This window comes from Cotesia glomerata, linkage group LG1, assembly GCF_020080835.1.
Source record: "Cotesia glomerata isolate CgM1 linkage group LG1, MPM_Cglom_v2.3, whole genome shotgun sequence".
In the NCBI taxonomy this organism is placed as follows: domain Eukaryota; kingdom Metazoa; phylum Arthropoda; class Insecta; order Hymenoptera; family Braconidae; genus Cotesia; species Cotesia glomerata.
In genome coordinates this window covers 37,375,952-37,392,117 of record NC_058158.1, presented here as the reverse complement: position 1 = coordinate 37,392,117, position 16,166 = coordinate 37,375,952, and the positions used below count along the sequence as shown (strand labels likewise).

The following is a 16,166-nucleotide window of genomic DNA, read 5'->3' as shown; positions in this document are numbered from 1 at the left end:
AATTGAAATAGGCGCAGGTAGACAACAGCGTTTGCGACATTTTAAAATAAAAATAAAATAAAAAAATAAAAAAAAGGTAAAGTAAGGTTGGGTGGTCATAAATATAACTTCTGTACAGGTTGTAGGATTACTTATACTTTGACTCTTGTTAAACATGAGAAAATGCTCCTGTACTTGTTGAAATAACAGCAGGTTAGTTTGACTTATCTGCTTCCTCTAGTGTCATTGGGTGTTTAAAATTTACAGTGGTTTGTCAAAGAAGAGTTTGCGGACGTAAATGTGGCCACTGAAATTCTTGTTTTGTTCCTTCACTCAACCTCATTTTCATCGGCATTTTTCCATAGTTTTTCTGTTCATGGTCCTCTCTCCTCACTTCTATAAACCATCTATATACCCATTTTTCTTTCAAGTTTTTCAACAATTCAATATATTCAATATAGACGTTATACCTTTGCACCTTGTTGATCCAATCCAAATTCAACGTCCCTTAAAAGATGTAAATTATATATCCCTTATTTATTTATTTAATTTTTTTTTCGAAACATTATTCTCTTACTCACTTTTTGACACATGCATTCATGAAATTTATTGTAATACAAGATTATATTAAACTCTAGGTCGTTATTAAATTTTTATTAAAAATTTTAGATTTTAATTGTAAAAAGTAATGGATAATATATAATAATCGAGTGTGTATAATATAGTATATACGACACTCTACACATAACACTGGATGCTCGATGTACAGCGGCATTGCTCGACCTTGTCAAGGCCTTCCGTTTCACAAGTTATATAGATATATCCATATATCCACATACATATATATATATATTTTATATTTTTCTCAGCTACGCGACCATTCATGCGAAAATAAGGAGAGATCAACGAGTTTTACTCACGCTGTATATAATATATAAATACCAGTAACTTTAGTAAAAAAAAAAATTACTGTAATAATAAATTGAATCTTAAACAAGATTAATAACAATAATAATAAAAATAAAATGAGGACGTTAAAAAGTCAATAATTAAATAAAATAAATGCCGATGAATTTTCACGTTTTGCGCTATTTACCATCCGGCTCGAAATCAAGAGTGGGTCGTTTACGTCTTTTAAGCGTTACATTTATAAATATATTATTGATAGGAGAACTGAAAAATTTATTTTTAAGAAACCGGGACTGAATAAATTTATATATTGAATAAATTAATGACGGCGGCCAACTGGGATCTATATCGACATTTATTTATTTTTTTTTTTTTACCCATATAATATACAGGATAAAATAAAAGTAAATCGAATAATAGTCTTTTTTACATATTTCGTATACATCAGACTCTTTCCTCTTCCTCTCATTGTCACCATAATAATAATAATAATTATTATTATTTCTCATTTCTTTCTCCAGCATATTAAAGATATTATGTACAATAAGTGGCATAAAAAAAGAAAAAAAAAATTTTTTTTTAACACAATATTGTGTTTTTGTACGTCGATAATATGTATATATATATATTCATGGTTTTGTCCTGTTAAACAAGTGGGTCAATTGAGATGGAGAGTGCGCCTAAGAAGGTATAAAATTATAAATAGTATAAACCAAACTAAAATCAACTGTTGATAATTAATAATAAATGAATAAAATATAATATATTATTGTAAGAAAAGGATAAATAGTATAACATAAATACTCCCAATCTACTACACACTTATTATAACTTCCGAATTCTCATACGTCTGTCTAACTGTTGACCAAGAAATCCGTTAAGCCCGCATCATCCAACAACTCGACAACACATGCCCACCGCTAATGCTTACATACTTTTTTATTATTATTCCTTTTTATATCTCTTATCTAACTAATATCATAATTACCAAAATTTTTAAATATTAAATAAATCCAATTAAAAAAATTTCAATAATTTCTAATAGGATAACGAACTATTTAATGTAATTAGGAGAAAGATGAAATTAAAAATATCGGATATTGGTCATAGCCTCAGATTAAATTCACGTTTGGAAGATTACGCGGGAAAAACGAATAATATAATAATAATAATAGAATAAATATGTATACAAGTATTACATACAGCGTGTAGTGAAAATGCTATAAAGGAGTAAAGATAGGACGTAAACGTTTAAAATTAGTCAGTATGTATATATATAATATAACATAGGTAAGTATGTTTGTAGGTCAGTAGCACGCACAGCGCACAAACCAAGCCCGCACACAATATACGCCGCGCAGTACAACCAATACAACTTAAAACTCACAAACTGACTGTCATGGTAGTGTAAGTCTCTCTCTTTTTAGTTTTTTTTTCTCCTCTCACCGCATCTCTTAACTCTTAACTCTTTATATTGTAATATTATTATACTACTGCCATTATATATATATGTATAATATTATATACCTATTGTTACTGTTTTTGAACTTGAGTTTTTAGTTGACAATAATATAATCACTCCATATTATAATAATAGTGTTGATTACTTATTTACAGTAAGAAAAAATTATAATATAATAAATAATGAAATTACAAAAGATATTTGATTAGCAAACAATAATTATGTAAAAATTGTATTTGCAGTAGAATTTAAAAAAAAAAAAATGAAGGACATTTGACAGATCAGTGAATAAATCCTTGCCCAACCAACAACACACAATATAAATTTCTCCCATAATGAGTAAATTAACGTCTGACCTGGCTAATAAGAGTCACTGACTCCCGATTATATAGAATATACAAATATTTATTATTCTGATGAAATGGTTGATTTATATATTATCGAGGACAGAATCGCTAGACATTATTATTATCATCATCAGTAATAGTATTAGTAAAAGTAGTAGTAGTAGTACGCGGCATGATTATACAGTTAAAACGTTAGAATAACGGGATAATGGCTACAGAATTTTGGACATTTTTGTCTCAGTTGTCAGTATATACAGCGCCTACTGCTTATCGTTGGAATTAATAACGAGTTCACTACTACTATTATTATTATCATCATCATCATCATCATCAATATATGTATGTATGAGATTGGTTGTCGAGGCAACGTACCATATCACTTACTCTGAATTTATTTTAATACATATATTAAATAAATCCGACTCTATTAATTCTTCGTTTTTTGTTCTTGATTTTTGCTATGCTGGCATTTGAGAGAGGTTGTATCATTATATATTTACCACTTGGGTTCGACATTTGGAAATAAAATTTGTGTCATTTCTATACATTACTATATAAATGTATACCTAAACCTCAATTCGTAGCACGTAATTTATATGAGCTTGATTTAATTATTTTCAAGTAAAATTAATACACTAATACATTTATTAGTACATTATTTTATTTTTTTTTTTTAATTAAATACATAAACTTATATAAATTTTTTCAGAACAAAGCTTGCCTGGATAAAGAAAAAACCGCACAACCAGTGGTGTGTGTCCAACCATAAACTCTCTGTTACTCTTTTACTCTTTTACTCTTTTGGATGTGCTCTATGTTACGGGTATTGCTACTTTGTTACGCCTGCCTTCTACGTGAGTAAGACTCATAAATATACTTTAATTTTTTTTTTTATTTTAAACTACTGGTAGTGTATTGCACTTGTTGTAATTATCTATATATTTATATTAAAAATTTTTTAAGAGTATTTCTCTGTTGTTGAGCTTGAACAGCAACAAATAAAACTTAATAACTCAATGATCTGTCTAAGAATATTATATTGACAAGACCTCGATACGCCTTTGAGTCATTAATATCACAGAATATCACCCTGCTCTAAAAAGTAGATCGATCCGCACTGATGACAACTTGTTTAATGACATTCATATAAGAAATATATAAATACAATCAATAAAATCATTTACACTGTACACGGGCTTAAATTATTATGTGTATTTACGTAAAATATAAACATGTATTTTATATTATTGTCAATAAGTTTATGGCACTTTTTTTTTTTTTTTTTTCTCTCAGTACATATGTACAATATAATATATAGTAGGTCATCGGTTTATATTAGTAGAAGTGTCTTATGACTTGGACACGCTATGGTCTACCTAAATTTTTTTACAGTAAAATATAATACAATTTTTTAAGGTAAAAACACAAAACAAAATGTTATATATAAGTACCCGGAAGTATCAGCAAAAGAAAGTACTAAATTTATGTTTAATATTTTTTACCCCTTATATGTGGTGGTAATGTATACCCCATTTATTTATATTTGAAATTATTGTATAGAGCGCATCCTGATAGTGATAAAGGATGTATAAAGAATGTGCTGCTGCTGCTGCGGTTTTCTATACATATAAGCAACCAGAGGTGGATAAAATTATTATTCTTATTTTTATTTTTATTATCTATATATATATACTAAAGTTGGTTTATCAAAGCGAAAGTTCCGTGACAACTCGTGCACTTTCTTACGTTTTAGCCTAACCGTTACGTTCTCGTGAGTAAACTGACGAACCATGGAACCTAGTTTTTTTTTTTTATTTTTTTTATTTTTAGTTTTTGGGATACTATTTTTAAAATGATATTAAATTTGTCTACTGATTTAGGATAGTATGTCATCCTCGATTTTTTTTTATCGATATAAAATAATGAATCAATTAGTTCTAACAGAATAAAGGGCCGTTTTAAATAAATCAATCTCAACACGGATGTTTGAAATTATAAAAAAATCATTAATATTGTAGTTAAAAAATAATATATTTAATAATTGAATGGATGAATAACACACGCATAAATTATCCAGTTAAAAATATAATGTATAATATTAATAGACAGTGTCTGAATCTTTACGATGATGATAATGGGGAGTTTGGTAAGACATGTTCACTTTTACCGTGAAATAGGTATCAACAATAATTAGTGGCAATGATCATCGATAATGATGATGATAATAATAATAATTTTAACGTGTTTCTTTAACGAATCAGCTGCAAATATAGGTATATGTGTCCATGTGTTGTTGATACATTGCATACTTTTAGAGTTTAAATAGTAAAGAGGCGACAGGCTTAGGCTATGCTTATATATTAGTATAAGTAGTTTTGTTGTTTTGCTTTCTCTTTCGGGAGTGGCATGCTCTAGTTCACTTGCTACCACCGTTCTGGCACCTAAAAAGTATATATAAATATACATCATACATAGAGATTAACATTATAAAGGTATGAATTAATTGTAAATCCTCTTTATGTATTAATATTGTATAGCAATGCGTTAAATTGTTGCGCATCTTAAAGTGCAATTTTTCACGATCTACTAATTAACAATACCCGTAATCGAGCATCAACACGCAAAACGACACCAACACATAAATTAATTATCAATTATCATCATCATACGCCACACTTTGTACATATTTTTTTTTTTGAAATTATATCTTAATACTCTCACCTGTATGTATAAATTTATTTTTTATAATTTGTACACAGAAAAACTATATAAATATATATATATATAACTGTCGAAAAATAATTGTGCTAATTATCTTTGATAATCGAATGTATCGAAGGTATACAAGTTATTGGGTAATTATATTTATCAGGAGTAATATTTTTCAATTTCTCTTAATAGGGGTTTTTCAGTTATTTCATTTATTTCAATGAATCTTTTATTACCCCGACTAAAATAGTATATATCTCCAGTATAAATATCAAACCAAAGTGCATGAATATGAAGATCATGCCGTTCCAAACGTTTTTTCAAAAATCCATATGACGCAATATTTTGTAATTGCTGAAGTGTATTTATCTAAAGTAAAGAAATAAATAATCCATACATATGATAGATATTATTTTATTTAATTGTTATTAATAATATTAAAAACTACCTGTGAAAGTTTATCTTCAACAGCAAATTTATCTTCTGGATCAATGTAAGCGACAAATTTTCTCATTGGAGTTTCAGCTTGAAAAATCATAGGCTGATGAAATCCAGTTGTTTTTAATTGTTTAAATTTTTCTAGGCTACTATTTGCGTGAGCACACAACCATGCTCTCAATGGTGATATTCTTCTATTATCCTAACAATTATTCATTTATTATTAAATTTAATAATTAAGTTATATAAAAAAACAGAAATAGATTACTTTTGAAGCAAATTCCTCATCCTGAAGAGAGTACAATAAATTAATGGCTTTACAATCACTGTGACCACAAACAATAATATGACGTATATCATTAACAACACATCCAAGCTCCAAAGCTGCCGGCTCACACATTGTTAATTCATCAATAAAATGTTGCGAGTGTGGTACAACATTACCAGCATTACGTACTAAAAATTATTTATTTAAGCTATAGATTATAAATTTTAAAATCTAATAAAGTTAACTATCGTCAGTGTTTAAAAAAAAAAAAAAAACTCATACCAACAAACATATCTCCAACATTTGTTTCCGTGAATCTAGTAGGAATCATCCGTGAATCCATGCAAGTAAAAAATACTGCTTTTGGCTATTGTTCGAACAAACAAAAAAAAATATATATTATAAACCCGAATCAACAAGTCTCTGTTATTTTAATTAAAATTTAAAAATTTTAATTGAATTAAAGAGCCTTATAGATGGCAGCAGCTGATACTGTTATTCCTTTTTTCTTATTTCCTATTTAACTTTCAGTCGAAAAGAACGAATTTATAATAATAATCATTATAAATTTTTTTCTTACATTACTCATTGGCTGAACAAAATTTTTTTTTTATTATTTTTATCTTATCACAAGCTTATTATTAATGTATAATATCTATAGTGCTAAAAATATTATCAACTATTAATTTAAATATTCAAAAGATGACAGTGAAAAACATAAGTAAATATATAATATACTCAAGTGAAGAACAAGAATAAAACAAAATATATTATAATATAATTAAATATGTTTAATATAATTAAAGTAGCAAATGACGTGCACGTGTATGAATAAGCGGCCATATTTAAATAGCCACAATAAACATGTAGACAGAAATGCAAAAGAGTATGTAATAGAAAACAAAAAAAAAAATAGTATTGCAACATAACTTGAGTGGAATTAAAAAAATATAAATGATAATTTTTAATGATAACTCACTTCGGGATGATCTTTAACTTGTTTAAATTGTTTAACCATTCCTTCTCTGTGACACTGTCTGTATCTCATTATACCTTTTATTATTCTATCCATTTTATTTTAGACTAAACATCAATGATTAATTTTTAAAAATAAGTACATGGACATATATGTACAATTGGTGATTAAGCACAAAATATTATAATAACAAGAAATACGCCATTCACACCGGGCATTTAACATTCCTTGCGTATTTATCGCGCGAAATTCAAAGCAACAATTAATATTTGATTCTATTTTTAAAATAAAAAAATTCATTTTTTATTAGTATCATTATTACTATTTCTATTGATAAACCAATTTATTAATTGTACCGTAGTTAATCTTTATTTTTCTATACCAAAATTCAAATATAACACATTATTTTTTATTGATTTTACAATATATTGACAAATGTATAGTAATAAAATATCAATAAATTAAAATAAAATAAAGTGTATATTTATTATAAACAGACACTTTAACCAGTCTAATTTATTTTATTATTTCAATTTGTTTTTTGATCAATAATTGATCTGTTTTTTTTTATTTTTTTTATTTTTTTTTTTTTATAAAATAATTTTTTTTATACACAAGTTTTTTGACAATTATCATCTAGTCGATGGTTATTTTATCCTTGTTAATTAATATTTGTCACATGTTTGCAAATAATTGTTATATTGTTAAAGCCAGTTAAAGACTTGGGTCCGAGCGATTAAACGCTTGGACCGAGCTAAATTTTATCCATTCAACGCTGAACTTTGACTTACGCGTTCCAATTTTTCAAAATGCTTTCGAGCATTTCTAATATTTATAAGCGTTGCTGCTGAAGCTAAAATATAAATTATTATTTATTGAATTATACTCTGTAGATTAAAATAGTTATAAAAGTACTTACGTATTGCTGGATCAGACATTATTACCATAACGTATGTATTTGAAGTAAATACATCAATAAAAGCAGCAAAATTAGTATTTCTTACTTCCATACTCAAAAATTGAGATGCTAATTTACTACAACTCAATTTAAACTGTTTTATAATATTAGAAACTTTTTCAAAGCGATGAACATCTCTGTGATATTTTCTTTGACAATGACTGATTACAAGAAAAGTTGCTCTTTCAAACAATAAAACTTCATCGGCATCAATAATATTGGCAAATTGTTTGAGACTTTGTTCCAATTCCTTAACATTTGGAATCAGCATGTAAACAATGGAAGACCATGCCCTTTGTAAGACATATATATATTTTTAATAACAATAACAAATGATGAATAATAAATAATGAAATTACCTGTATAAAGTTTCATCCCATATACTTGTTCTGAAACAAGTACAATCAAGAGGGAGACTAAGTTTTTTCAAATCTTCAGCCCGTTCTCTAAATATAACATCTCTTTGATCCTCTTGGACCAAATCCATTTTATGAACAAGACAAAATATTTTAGCATCTGGACTATTTTGTAGTATTGCTTCCAAACAACTTTGATAATAATGCATATCTTTATCTAATTCACGTGATTCTACATCGAATACATAAATCAAAACTTCAACATTTCTGAATATATTATCCCGTTGTGAGGCAAAATAGTTTTCCATGAATGCTTCTTGACCACCACAGTCCCATAAATTTAATACCAAATTTCCAAGGAATCTTACATGACTGTGTTCGACATCAACTATTTATCGAATATAATAATAATTATCATCTTATTTATTTTTATTATAATTAAATAAAATATTGTTACTTGTTGCTCCTAATCGTCGGGTATCTCTGGCAATATAATTTGCAAATATAATACTCCGCATACTTGTTTTTCCAGATCCGCTTTTTCCCATCAACAATACCTAAAAAATTTATTTTATTATCACAATGTTAAATATCTATTATTTTAATAATTTTATTTACATACCTTTTTCTTCATTTTTATTATTATTTTATTTTTTTTTTTTTCAATTTTCAAATGACAAAATAAAAGCTTAAATTGTTATTATTAAAAATTAGTGATGAACGATTACCAGCTTGATAGTATATGTATATTTTATTAATACGATTGACAGTGCATATGTATCTATATCGACAATTGTTAATTAATCAACTAATCAAACTATTTATTTTTTATAATTTAAACTTTATATTCTATAAATTGATTGTAATTTAATGAAAATTGTTATCGATAAATATATATTAAATAATAACGACCATACTGGAATAATATTATTTATATATGACTAATTAGAAAATTATTTAAAAATTTCAAGATAATAGTGATAAAAAAAAAAATTCACTGAGTAAAGTTTATTCTCTTGGTGTGTCAAGTGAGTGTGTGTACAATGTGAATGTGCGTTTTAACAATCGATATGTGACATTGTACAATTCGAGATATCGATAACAAGTCTCCTGTCAGAGTTTATCGATAGTAGCAGACTTGCCAACGCAACAGCCTAAAAACTTTAAATAACAAAAATTAAAAATAAATAAAATAATAAAATCAGTCAGATAAAAGATACAGACATACGTATATTGTCTATATTCTTTAACAATTTTTATTACTAAGTACTATTAATTATTTTGTTTCAATTATTATCAATGTATTAATATAGTATAAATAATTAAAATTGTTGATATTTTTTTTTTTAATTTTTTTACTTGATAAACAAGGAATTAAATAAAGAATAAATATGGAAAATAAGAATTGAAAAAATGTAAAGACGGCGCTGGAGTCGCTTGAAAGAGAATAAAAGTAAGAAAGAAAAGAAAAAAACTAGTAGGAAAAGTCTTTATGCTTTATGGGTGTATGGCTGTGTAAGGTGATAGATAGTGTGACGGGAATGGAAATGATGGTCAGCATCAGCTAAAGCACCAGTTAAAGCACAAGTGAGACTATGAGACTGTGAGACTGTGAAGACTCTGTTAGACTGGTGACGACTGGTAAAACTGGTGATACTCTAAAGGCGCAGGCGGGCGGTGATTCAGGTGATTATCTATATTCATCGTCATTTATATATCCGTTTATTCACAATTCACCATTCACGATTTACAATTTTATTTAACAAGATAACAATAGTTGTGTGCTATAAATTTTAATTTAATAAACAACTAACTCGTATATTTTTATTTTATATTACAGTGAAATAATCCATCAATATCTACGTCTACATTTATGTATATTGCAGTGAAAAAGTGATATTGATAACTGAGAGGTGGTTTTATATTGAATTTTGTACAAGTTACATGTGTATATTATATATAAATATAAACATATATATATGTATATATAATATTTAAACAAAGAATAAAATTGTTATTGGTTGGTGTATATTACAATATTATACTTTTAAGACTGTTTAAGACGACTAAAGACTAACAAGTCGACCAGTAATAAATAGTTTCAGTAGTAACAGTACCAATAGGAGAAGCAGCATCACACCACGAGTTTTTTTTTTTTTTTTTTTTTTTATTATTTATTTTTTTTTTTTTTCATTATTGTACATCAGATTGAAACTGATTTGTTTAAAATTAATTGAAAATAGGTGTTGTTGTTTTTATTGTACTTTTTGTGAGTGGAGGACAGGGATTTAATTGACCATTGAATCCTGTGATTCGGTGGATGAGTCATCATACGTTAACACTAAAAGAAACAACTCCTAAACCTAAAGAGGGTTGAATTTAACACACAGTGGACTAACGACATTGACCTATTATTTACACCACCGTCTACTGATTTTTATTATTTTATTTTTATTTTTTAAAAATATATATATACATACTATCGAGTACATCACAGTAATAAAGTAATAACTTGGCTGGTTATTTTAGATTTCTTGCCAACTACTAAAAAGAACAAAAGTCATCCAATTGATTCTACCAAACTAAATTAAATTTATTTATTTTATTATTACTATTATTGAAAAAATATAATATTTCTTAGATCATCATTGTATATTAATGGATTATTATGGAAATAGCTTAAAATTAATAGATAGAAGAGAAGTTAAAAAAACACAAGTGCATTTACCACTTGTCCTTTTAACCAGTTGACTGTGATCTCAATAATTATTGTAATTCCACCTGATAACTTGTATAATTTACTTACAATAACGAGGTAGTGGTATTCTATCGACACTGATTCTACATTGAGTAACTCCTCTAAATTAAACAAAAATTATTATTATTATTTTTTAAATTTATTATGTACATTAACCGATAGCATACAACTCACACATTCATATTAAATATTATTGGATTAAAAATTATTTTCAAATGATAAAAACATCCAGTAATTAAAAAGGAAAAAAAAAAACAGTATTTAAAGCCATCTAAGCTTAAAGAAGCTTGTGCCTAATTCACAGATAATATATATAAAAAAAAAAGTAATTAAAAATAAACAGACTGAAAAACAAAGAAGAAATAACTAAAAAAAAAATAATCAGTATGTCAGATGAAGAAGATAAGCCACCTGCACCTCCTGTTAGACTTACTTCCAACAGGTAAATTTATTTAATCTATTTATATTGAATAATAAAATAATAAATCAACTATCATATTAAATCCATTTTTGTTAATAATTCAAAGCAAAGAGGATGAAAATGAGAACGAGAAAGAAAGAAATCGAGTTCCATCCTCCAGAAATAGATCAACAGACACTAATTTAGTGACAGCTAAAAATAATATTCTTCTACAGTGTATACAAGACACTATAGATGATTATTAATATTAAGTTTAAGGGATATCGTTAAAAAAAACTCTCTATACCTAGTTTTCTCTAGGTTCTCTAGGTTCCATTGGAGAAAAAAAGAAATATGTTATTTATATTTATGTCGTTACCTCTGTTATTAATTTGTTGAATAGTTGATTTATTTATTTATTTAGATAATTTAAAAATAAATTGATTGATTTTAATAATTATTATTTAAATAATTAACAGAAGTGAATCAACGCCAAACTTACCTGTGGATATGCGACCACTACCAAAAGAGCCAGATTCGGATGAACGTAAAAAGAAAACATTAAAGGGAAAAATGAAGGTTAAAGAGAGCAAGGATAAACCAAACATCAGTTATCCAACAAATTTCGAGCATACTGTTCATGTTGGATTCGACGCTGTTACCGGTGAATTCACGGTACGTTTAATACTCACGCTCATTAATTTTTTTAATAAATATATATGATGCACTATTCGCTTGCTGCTTTGCTGTTTTGTATGGAAAAACGGAATATCCAATCTAAATTTATTTTTACATATGTAACAGTTACTTGTAGTTTATGTAATTTTGCATTTATCATTATTAATATTATTATTATTATTATTATTAGAGGAATGAACTACGGTTATTCAATTAAAAACCTTAAAAACCTCGTAGAAAAATGGATTTTCCGTATCCGTACTAAATATTTTAAATTCCAACAAATACATGTATGAATATTATAATATTATTATTATTATTGTTGTTGTTGTTGAGTAATTTATCTGGTGCTTCTTAAATCTATTATTTTTTCACATGTTAAATTAACTCAAACACGTATTTCTTTCAAGCTGCCATTAAAAGTAAGTAAATTTAAACAATCACAAAACGTTAAACGTTATTTCCTCTTTGTTTTTTTTTATTATCATTATTATTATTATTGTTACTATTATGGTTCTTTTTATCTTTCGTTATCACCAGTCTATTTTTGTTGCAATTGAACCATATAAATACTTATTTATTTTAAACACACATTCCAGTAGATTTTGTTTAAATTGCTTAATTAATATAATATAGAGCTTTAGTCGACGTTGCTTACAAAAATTGAAACAAGAAATAAAAAAAGAAATAAATAAAAATATATTGACGCTTGATTTCACCTAGAATTTAACTATCAATGCATTAATTTATTAAATTTTTTTCGTTTTTACTTATTTCTAAACTATAAATTATGTTTTTCAGTTATTTATAAGTTTATATTATTATGAATGGAGCATGAGTAATAAAATGAATGAAATTGTTTACTTTTATAATACCAGAAGAAGAAGAAAAAAAAAAAAAAAAACTAATTAAAATATAATTGTTGATATTAAATGTTACCAGGGGATGCCGGAAGCATGGGCAAGACTGTTAATGTCAAGCAACATCAGCAAGCAGGAACAAAAGAAGAATCCTCAAGCAGTATTGGATGTTTTAAATTGGTATGACAACAGCAGTAAGGAAGTTAAAGGCTCAAAGTATATGACAACCACTAAAATGGTTGGAAATGCCGGTATGTTTCATTTAAAATGAATTAAATTAGAAAATACCTTTATATAAAGTACTATTAAATAATAAATATTTTGTTCAGTGCCTATTGAAAGAGCTAGTAGTCCCCGTAATATGGGAACTGGAATAAATATTGGTATTGGAAATGTCCGTGGGCAAGCAATGTCTCAAGCATCTGGTAGTTCACACTCACAACAGTCTCTCAGCAGAGTTAGTAGCAGTAGTCCTAGTAGTACTCCTACAGATGCTTGTGCAACTAGTTCTGAACAAGAAGATGAGCCACCACCTCCGCCAATCTCAACACGACCGGAGCGTACCAAGTCTATTGTAATATATTAATTATTCACTGTTATTGTTATTTTTATTTATTAATTTATAATTTATTGATTGATAGTATACTAAACCAATTGAGGAAGAACCAGTTTTACCACCGCCTATATCATCATTGGGGTCACCTCAGCGAAATGGTACACCACAGTCACAACACCAATCACAGCTTGATAAAAATAAAAATCAAGCGACACCAACATCAACGACGACAACAACCGATCAATCAAGGATTGGTCAAAATGATAAAGCAAGAAAGAAAAAAATGTCTGATGATGAGATATTAGAAAAATTGAGAACAATTGTCAGTGTTGGTGATCCTAATAGAAAATATACTAGAATGGAAAAAATTGGACAAGGGTAATTCATTAAATAATAATTAATATTATGATTGTTAATAATAATAATAATAATAAATATATTTTATAGGGCCTCGGGTACTGTTTATACGGCAATAGAAACGTCTACGGGAATGGAAGTTGCAATAAAACAGATGAATCTTTCACAACAGCCAAAGAAAGAATTAATAATAAATGAAATTTTAGTAATGCGAGAAAATAAACATCCAAATGTTGTTAATTATCTTGATAGTTATCTTGTTGGAGAAGAATTGTGGGTTGTTATGGAGTATTTACCGGGTGGTAGTTTAACCGATGTAGTAACTGAAACTTGTATGGACGAAGGGCAAATAGCTGCTGTTTGTAGAGAAGTTTTACAGGCTCTTGAATTTTTACACTGTAATCAAGTTATTCACAGGGATATTAAATCTGATAATATATTACTTGGATTGGATGGTGGTGTTAAGCTTACAGATTTTGGTTTTTGCGCTCAAATATCACCTGAACAAAGTAAAAGAACAACTATGGTTGGAACACCTTATTGGATGGCACCAGAAGTCGTTACACGAAAGCACTATGGACCAAAGGTATGGTATAAAATTTTTTAAATAAAAAATAAAATTACATTATTTTTATTTTAATAAGGTTGACATATGGTCGTTGGGTATTATGGCAATAGAAATGATTGAAGGAGAACCCCCGTATTTAAACGAAAACCCTTTACGAGCATTATATTTAATTGCAACGAATGGAAAACCTGAAATTAAAGAAAAAGAAAAATTATCGAGTATTTTCCAAGATTTTTTGGATCAATGTCTCGAAGTCGAAGTGGAAAAACGTTCTGGAGCATCTGAATTATTAAAGGTATTTTTTTTAAAAATATCTTTAATTATTTTAATCATAATAATAATTAAATAATTTTTCAGCATCCTTTCTTAAAATTAGCGAGGCCACTAGCATCGTTGACACCATTGATAATGGCTGCTAAAGAAGCAACAAAAACTCATTAGGTTCAAAAATACAACACCTATTACGATATATAACTATAAATATATTAAAAAGTAATTCACCCTCCCAAAACGGTAACGGCACAATAATTCAATTTAATAATAATAATAATTAATAATGAATAACATAATTTTAGGAAATAGTTAGTTACAAGTTCGGTACCGTAACAGTATCGAAAATTAAGTGAATTTAAGTCTGTAACAATACGATTGATCCTCATGTGATATGTGAGTTTATTCCGTATTAAACCTGACTAGTAGAGAATCTGATTTGATAAAAATCAACTAAAAAGTTTTATTAAATATTTACAAGAGCTTGTGAGTAATAAATTATAACGTCTTCCGGATTTTTAAATTAAACAGCAACAACTATTGAAATAAAATAAATAAATAACTTTAAAGTTATTGAAAATGACGAATTTTTATTACTTTCGAGGGCTTGTTTAAAATCATGTCAGTTATTTTCTATGTATGTTAAACTAGTATTACTGATTCTCAAATTAATAATGAGTTAGCGATTAAAATATAAAGTAAATTTTCAATTTACACTGCTAAAAGTTTGTTAGATTAAATTTAAAAGCCATAAATAAAAGCGAACAGATAAATAAAAAAAAAAAAAAAATAAATAAAACGTAAGTTTATAATTAATCGTATATATTAAATGAGAATCATATAGCAAGAACAAAATTTGTCTTCACCTTGGACTTATATATATTTTTGACAATGAAATTGAGAATAAAAAAAAATAATTAAAAGAAAGATTAAAAAAAAAAACATATTTATTATTTTTTATTAAAAACACTATAGTGTTGTACAGTAGCCCGAGTATATTATTTAAAGGGTCTTAAAATTTCTCTGATCTTTATAATAACAAAATAAGAAAATAAAAATAAAAAAAAAAAAAAAAACAAAAAAAAAAGTTTACAAATATTTAAGGAAAATATTTTAAGCTGCTTTATCAATATCAATAATGTTTAATTGGCATATCGCTTTTAATCAGATGTAAAATAAGTTTAAAATTTTTATTAGCTACATAAATATCAATAATTTTTGATTATATATTATAAAAAAAAGTAAATAAATAAAGAGCAATGATTTAAAAGAAAAAGAAAATGAACCTAAATATTATATAAGTAGCAATTTATTAAT

The 16,166-nt window shown here is 26.8% G+C and overlaps 3 protein-coding genes and 1 long non-coding RNA gene across 6 annotated transcripts; 2 read left to right on the top strand and 2 right to left on the bottom strand.

Moving 5' to 3' along the window:
* Positions 1–410: 410 nt before the first annotated feature.
* Positions 411–7,340, bottom strand: LOC123271089 (beta carbonic anhydrase 1). Of its 2 annotated transcripts, none has more exons than XM_044737335.1 (6): positions 7,092–7,340; positions 6,395–6,479; positions 6,113–6,300; positions 5,855–6,046; positions 5,643–5,775; positions 411–5,138 (listed from the first exon to the last, which is right to left on the bottom strand). In XM_044737335.1, the coding sequence occupies exons 1-6, from the start codon at positions 7,182–7,184 to the stop codon at positions 4,888–4,890; spliced, it is 942 nt and encodes a 313-aa protein (XP_044593270.1). In that variant the 5' UTR covers positions 7,185–7,340; the 3' UTR covers positions 411–4,887. The 2 variants fall into 2 exon arrangements, 1 of the variants encoding a protein (XP_044593270.1); XR_006510778.1 differs by having other exon boundaries at positions 5,018–5,138; positions 5,419–5,775; positions 7,092–7,332.
* A 444-nt stretch (positions 7,341–7,784) lies between these two features.
* LOC123271103 (ras-related GTP-binding protein A) lies at positions 7,785–9,241 on the bottom strand. The gene is made up of 5 exons (XM_044737342.1): positions 9,025–9,241; positions 8,860–8,959; positions 8,406–8,790; positions 8,008–8,339; positions 7,785–7,941 (listed from the first exon to the last, which is right to left on the bottom strand). The coding sequence occupies exons 1-5, from the start codon at positions 9,034–9,036 to the stop codon at positions 7,850–7,852; spliced, it is 921 nt and encodes a 306-aa protein (XP_044593277.1). The 5' UTR covers positions 9,037–9,241; the 3' UTR covers positions 7,785–7,849.
* Positions 9,242–9,747: 506 nt separating this feature from the next.
* Positions 9,748–10,990, top strand: LOC123271152. The gene is made up of 3 exons (XR_006510791.1): positions 9,748–10,088; positions 10,243–10,315; positions 10,932–10,990. It is a non-coding gene; the product is annotated as an uncharacterized LOC123271152 (long non-coding RNA).
* Positions 10,991–11,043: 53 nt separating this feature from the next.
* LOC123271048 (serine/threonine-protein kinase Pak) lies at positions 11,044–15,023 on the top strand. 2 transcript variants are annotated; one of them, XM_044737286.1, is made up of 9 exons: positions 11,044–11,602; positions 12,040–12,235; positions 12,649–12,660; positions 13,181–13,349; positions 13,428–13,672; positions 13,740–14,032; positions 14,102–14,597; positions 14,656–14,874; positions 14,937–15,023. In XM_044737286.1, the coding sequence occupies exons 1-9, from the start codon at positions 11,547–11,549 to the stop codon at positions 15,018–15,020; spliced, it is 1,770 nt and encodes a 589-aa protein (XP_044593221.1). In that variant the 5' UTR covers positions 11,044–11,546; the 3' UTR covers positions 15,021–15,023. The 2 variants fall into 2 exon arrangements, with proteins under 2 accessions (XP_044593221.1, XP_044593224.1); XM_044737289.1 differs by lacking the exon at positions 12,649–12,660.
* Positions 15,024–16,166: the final 1,143 nt, after the last annotated feature.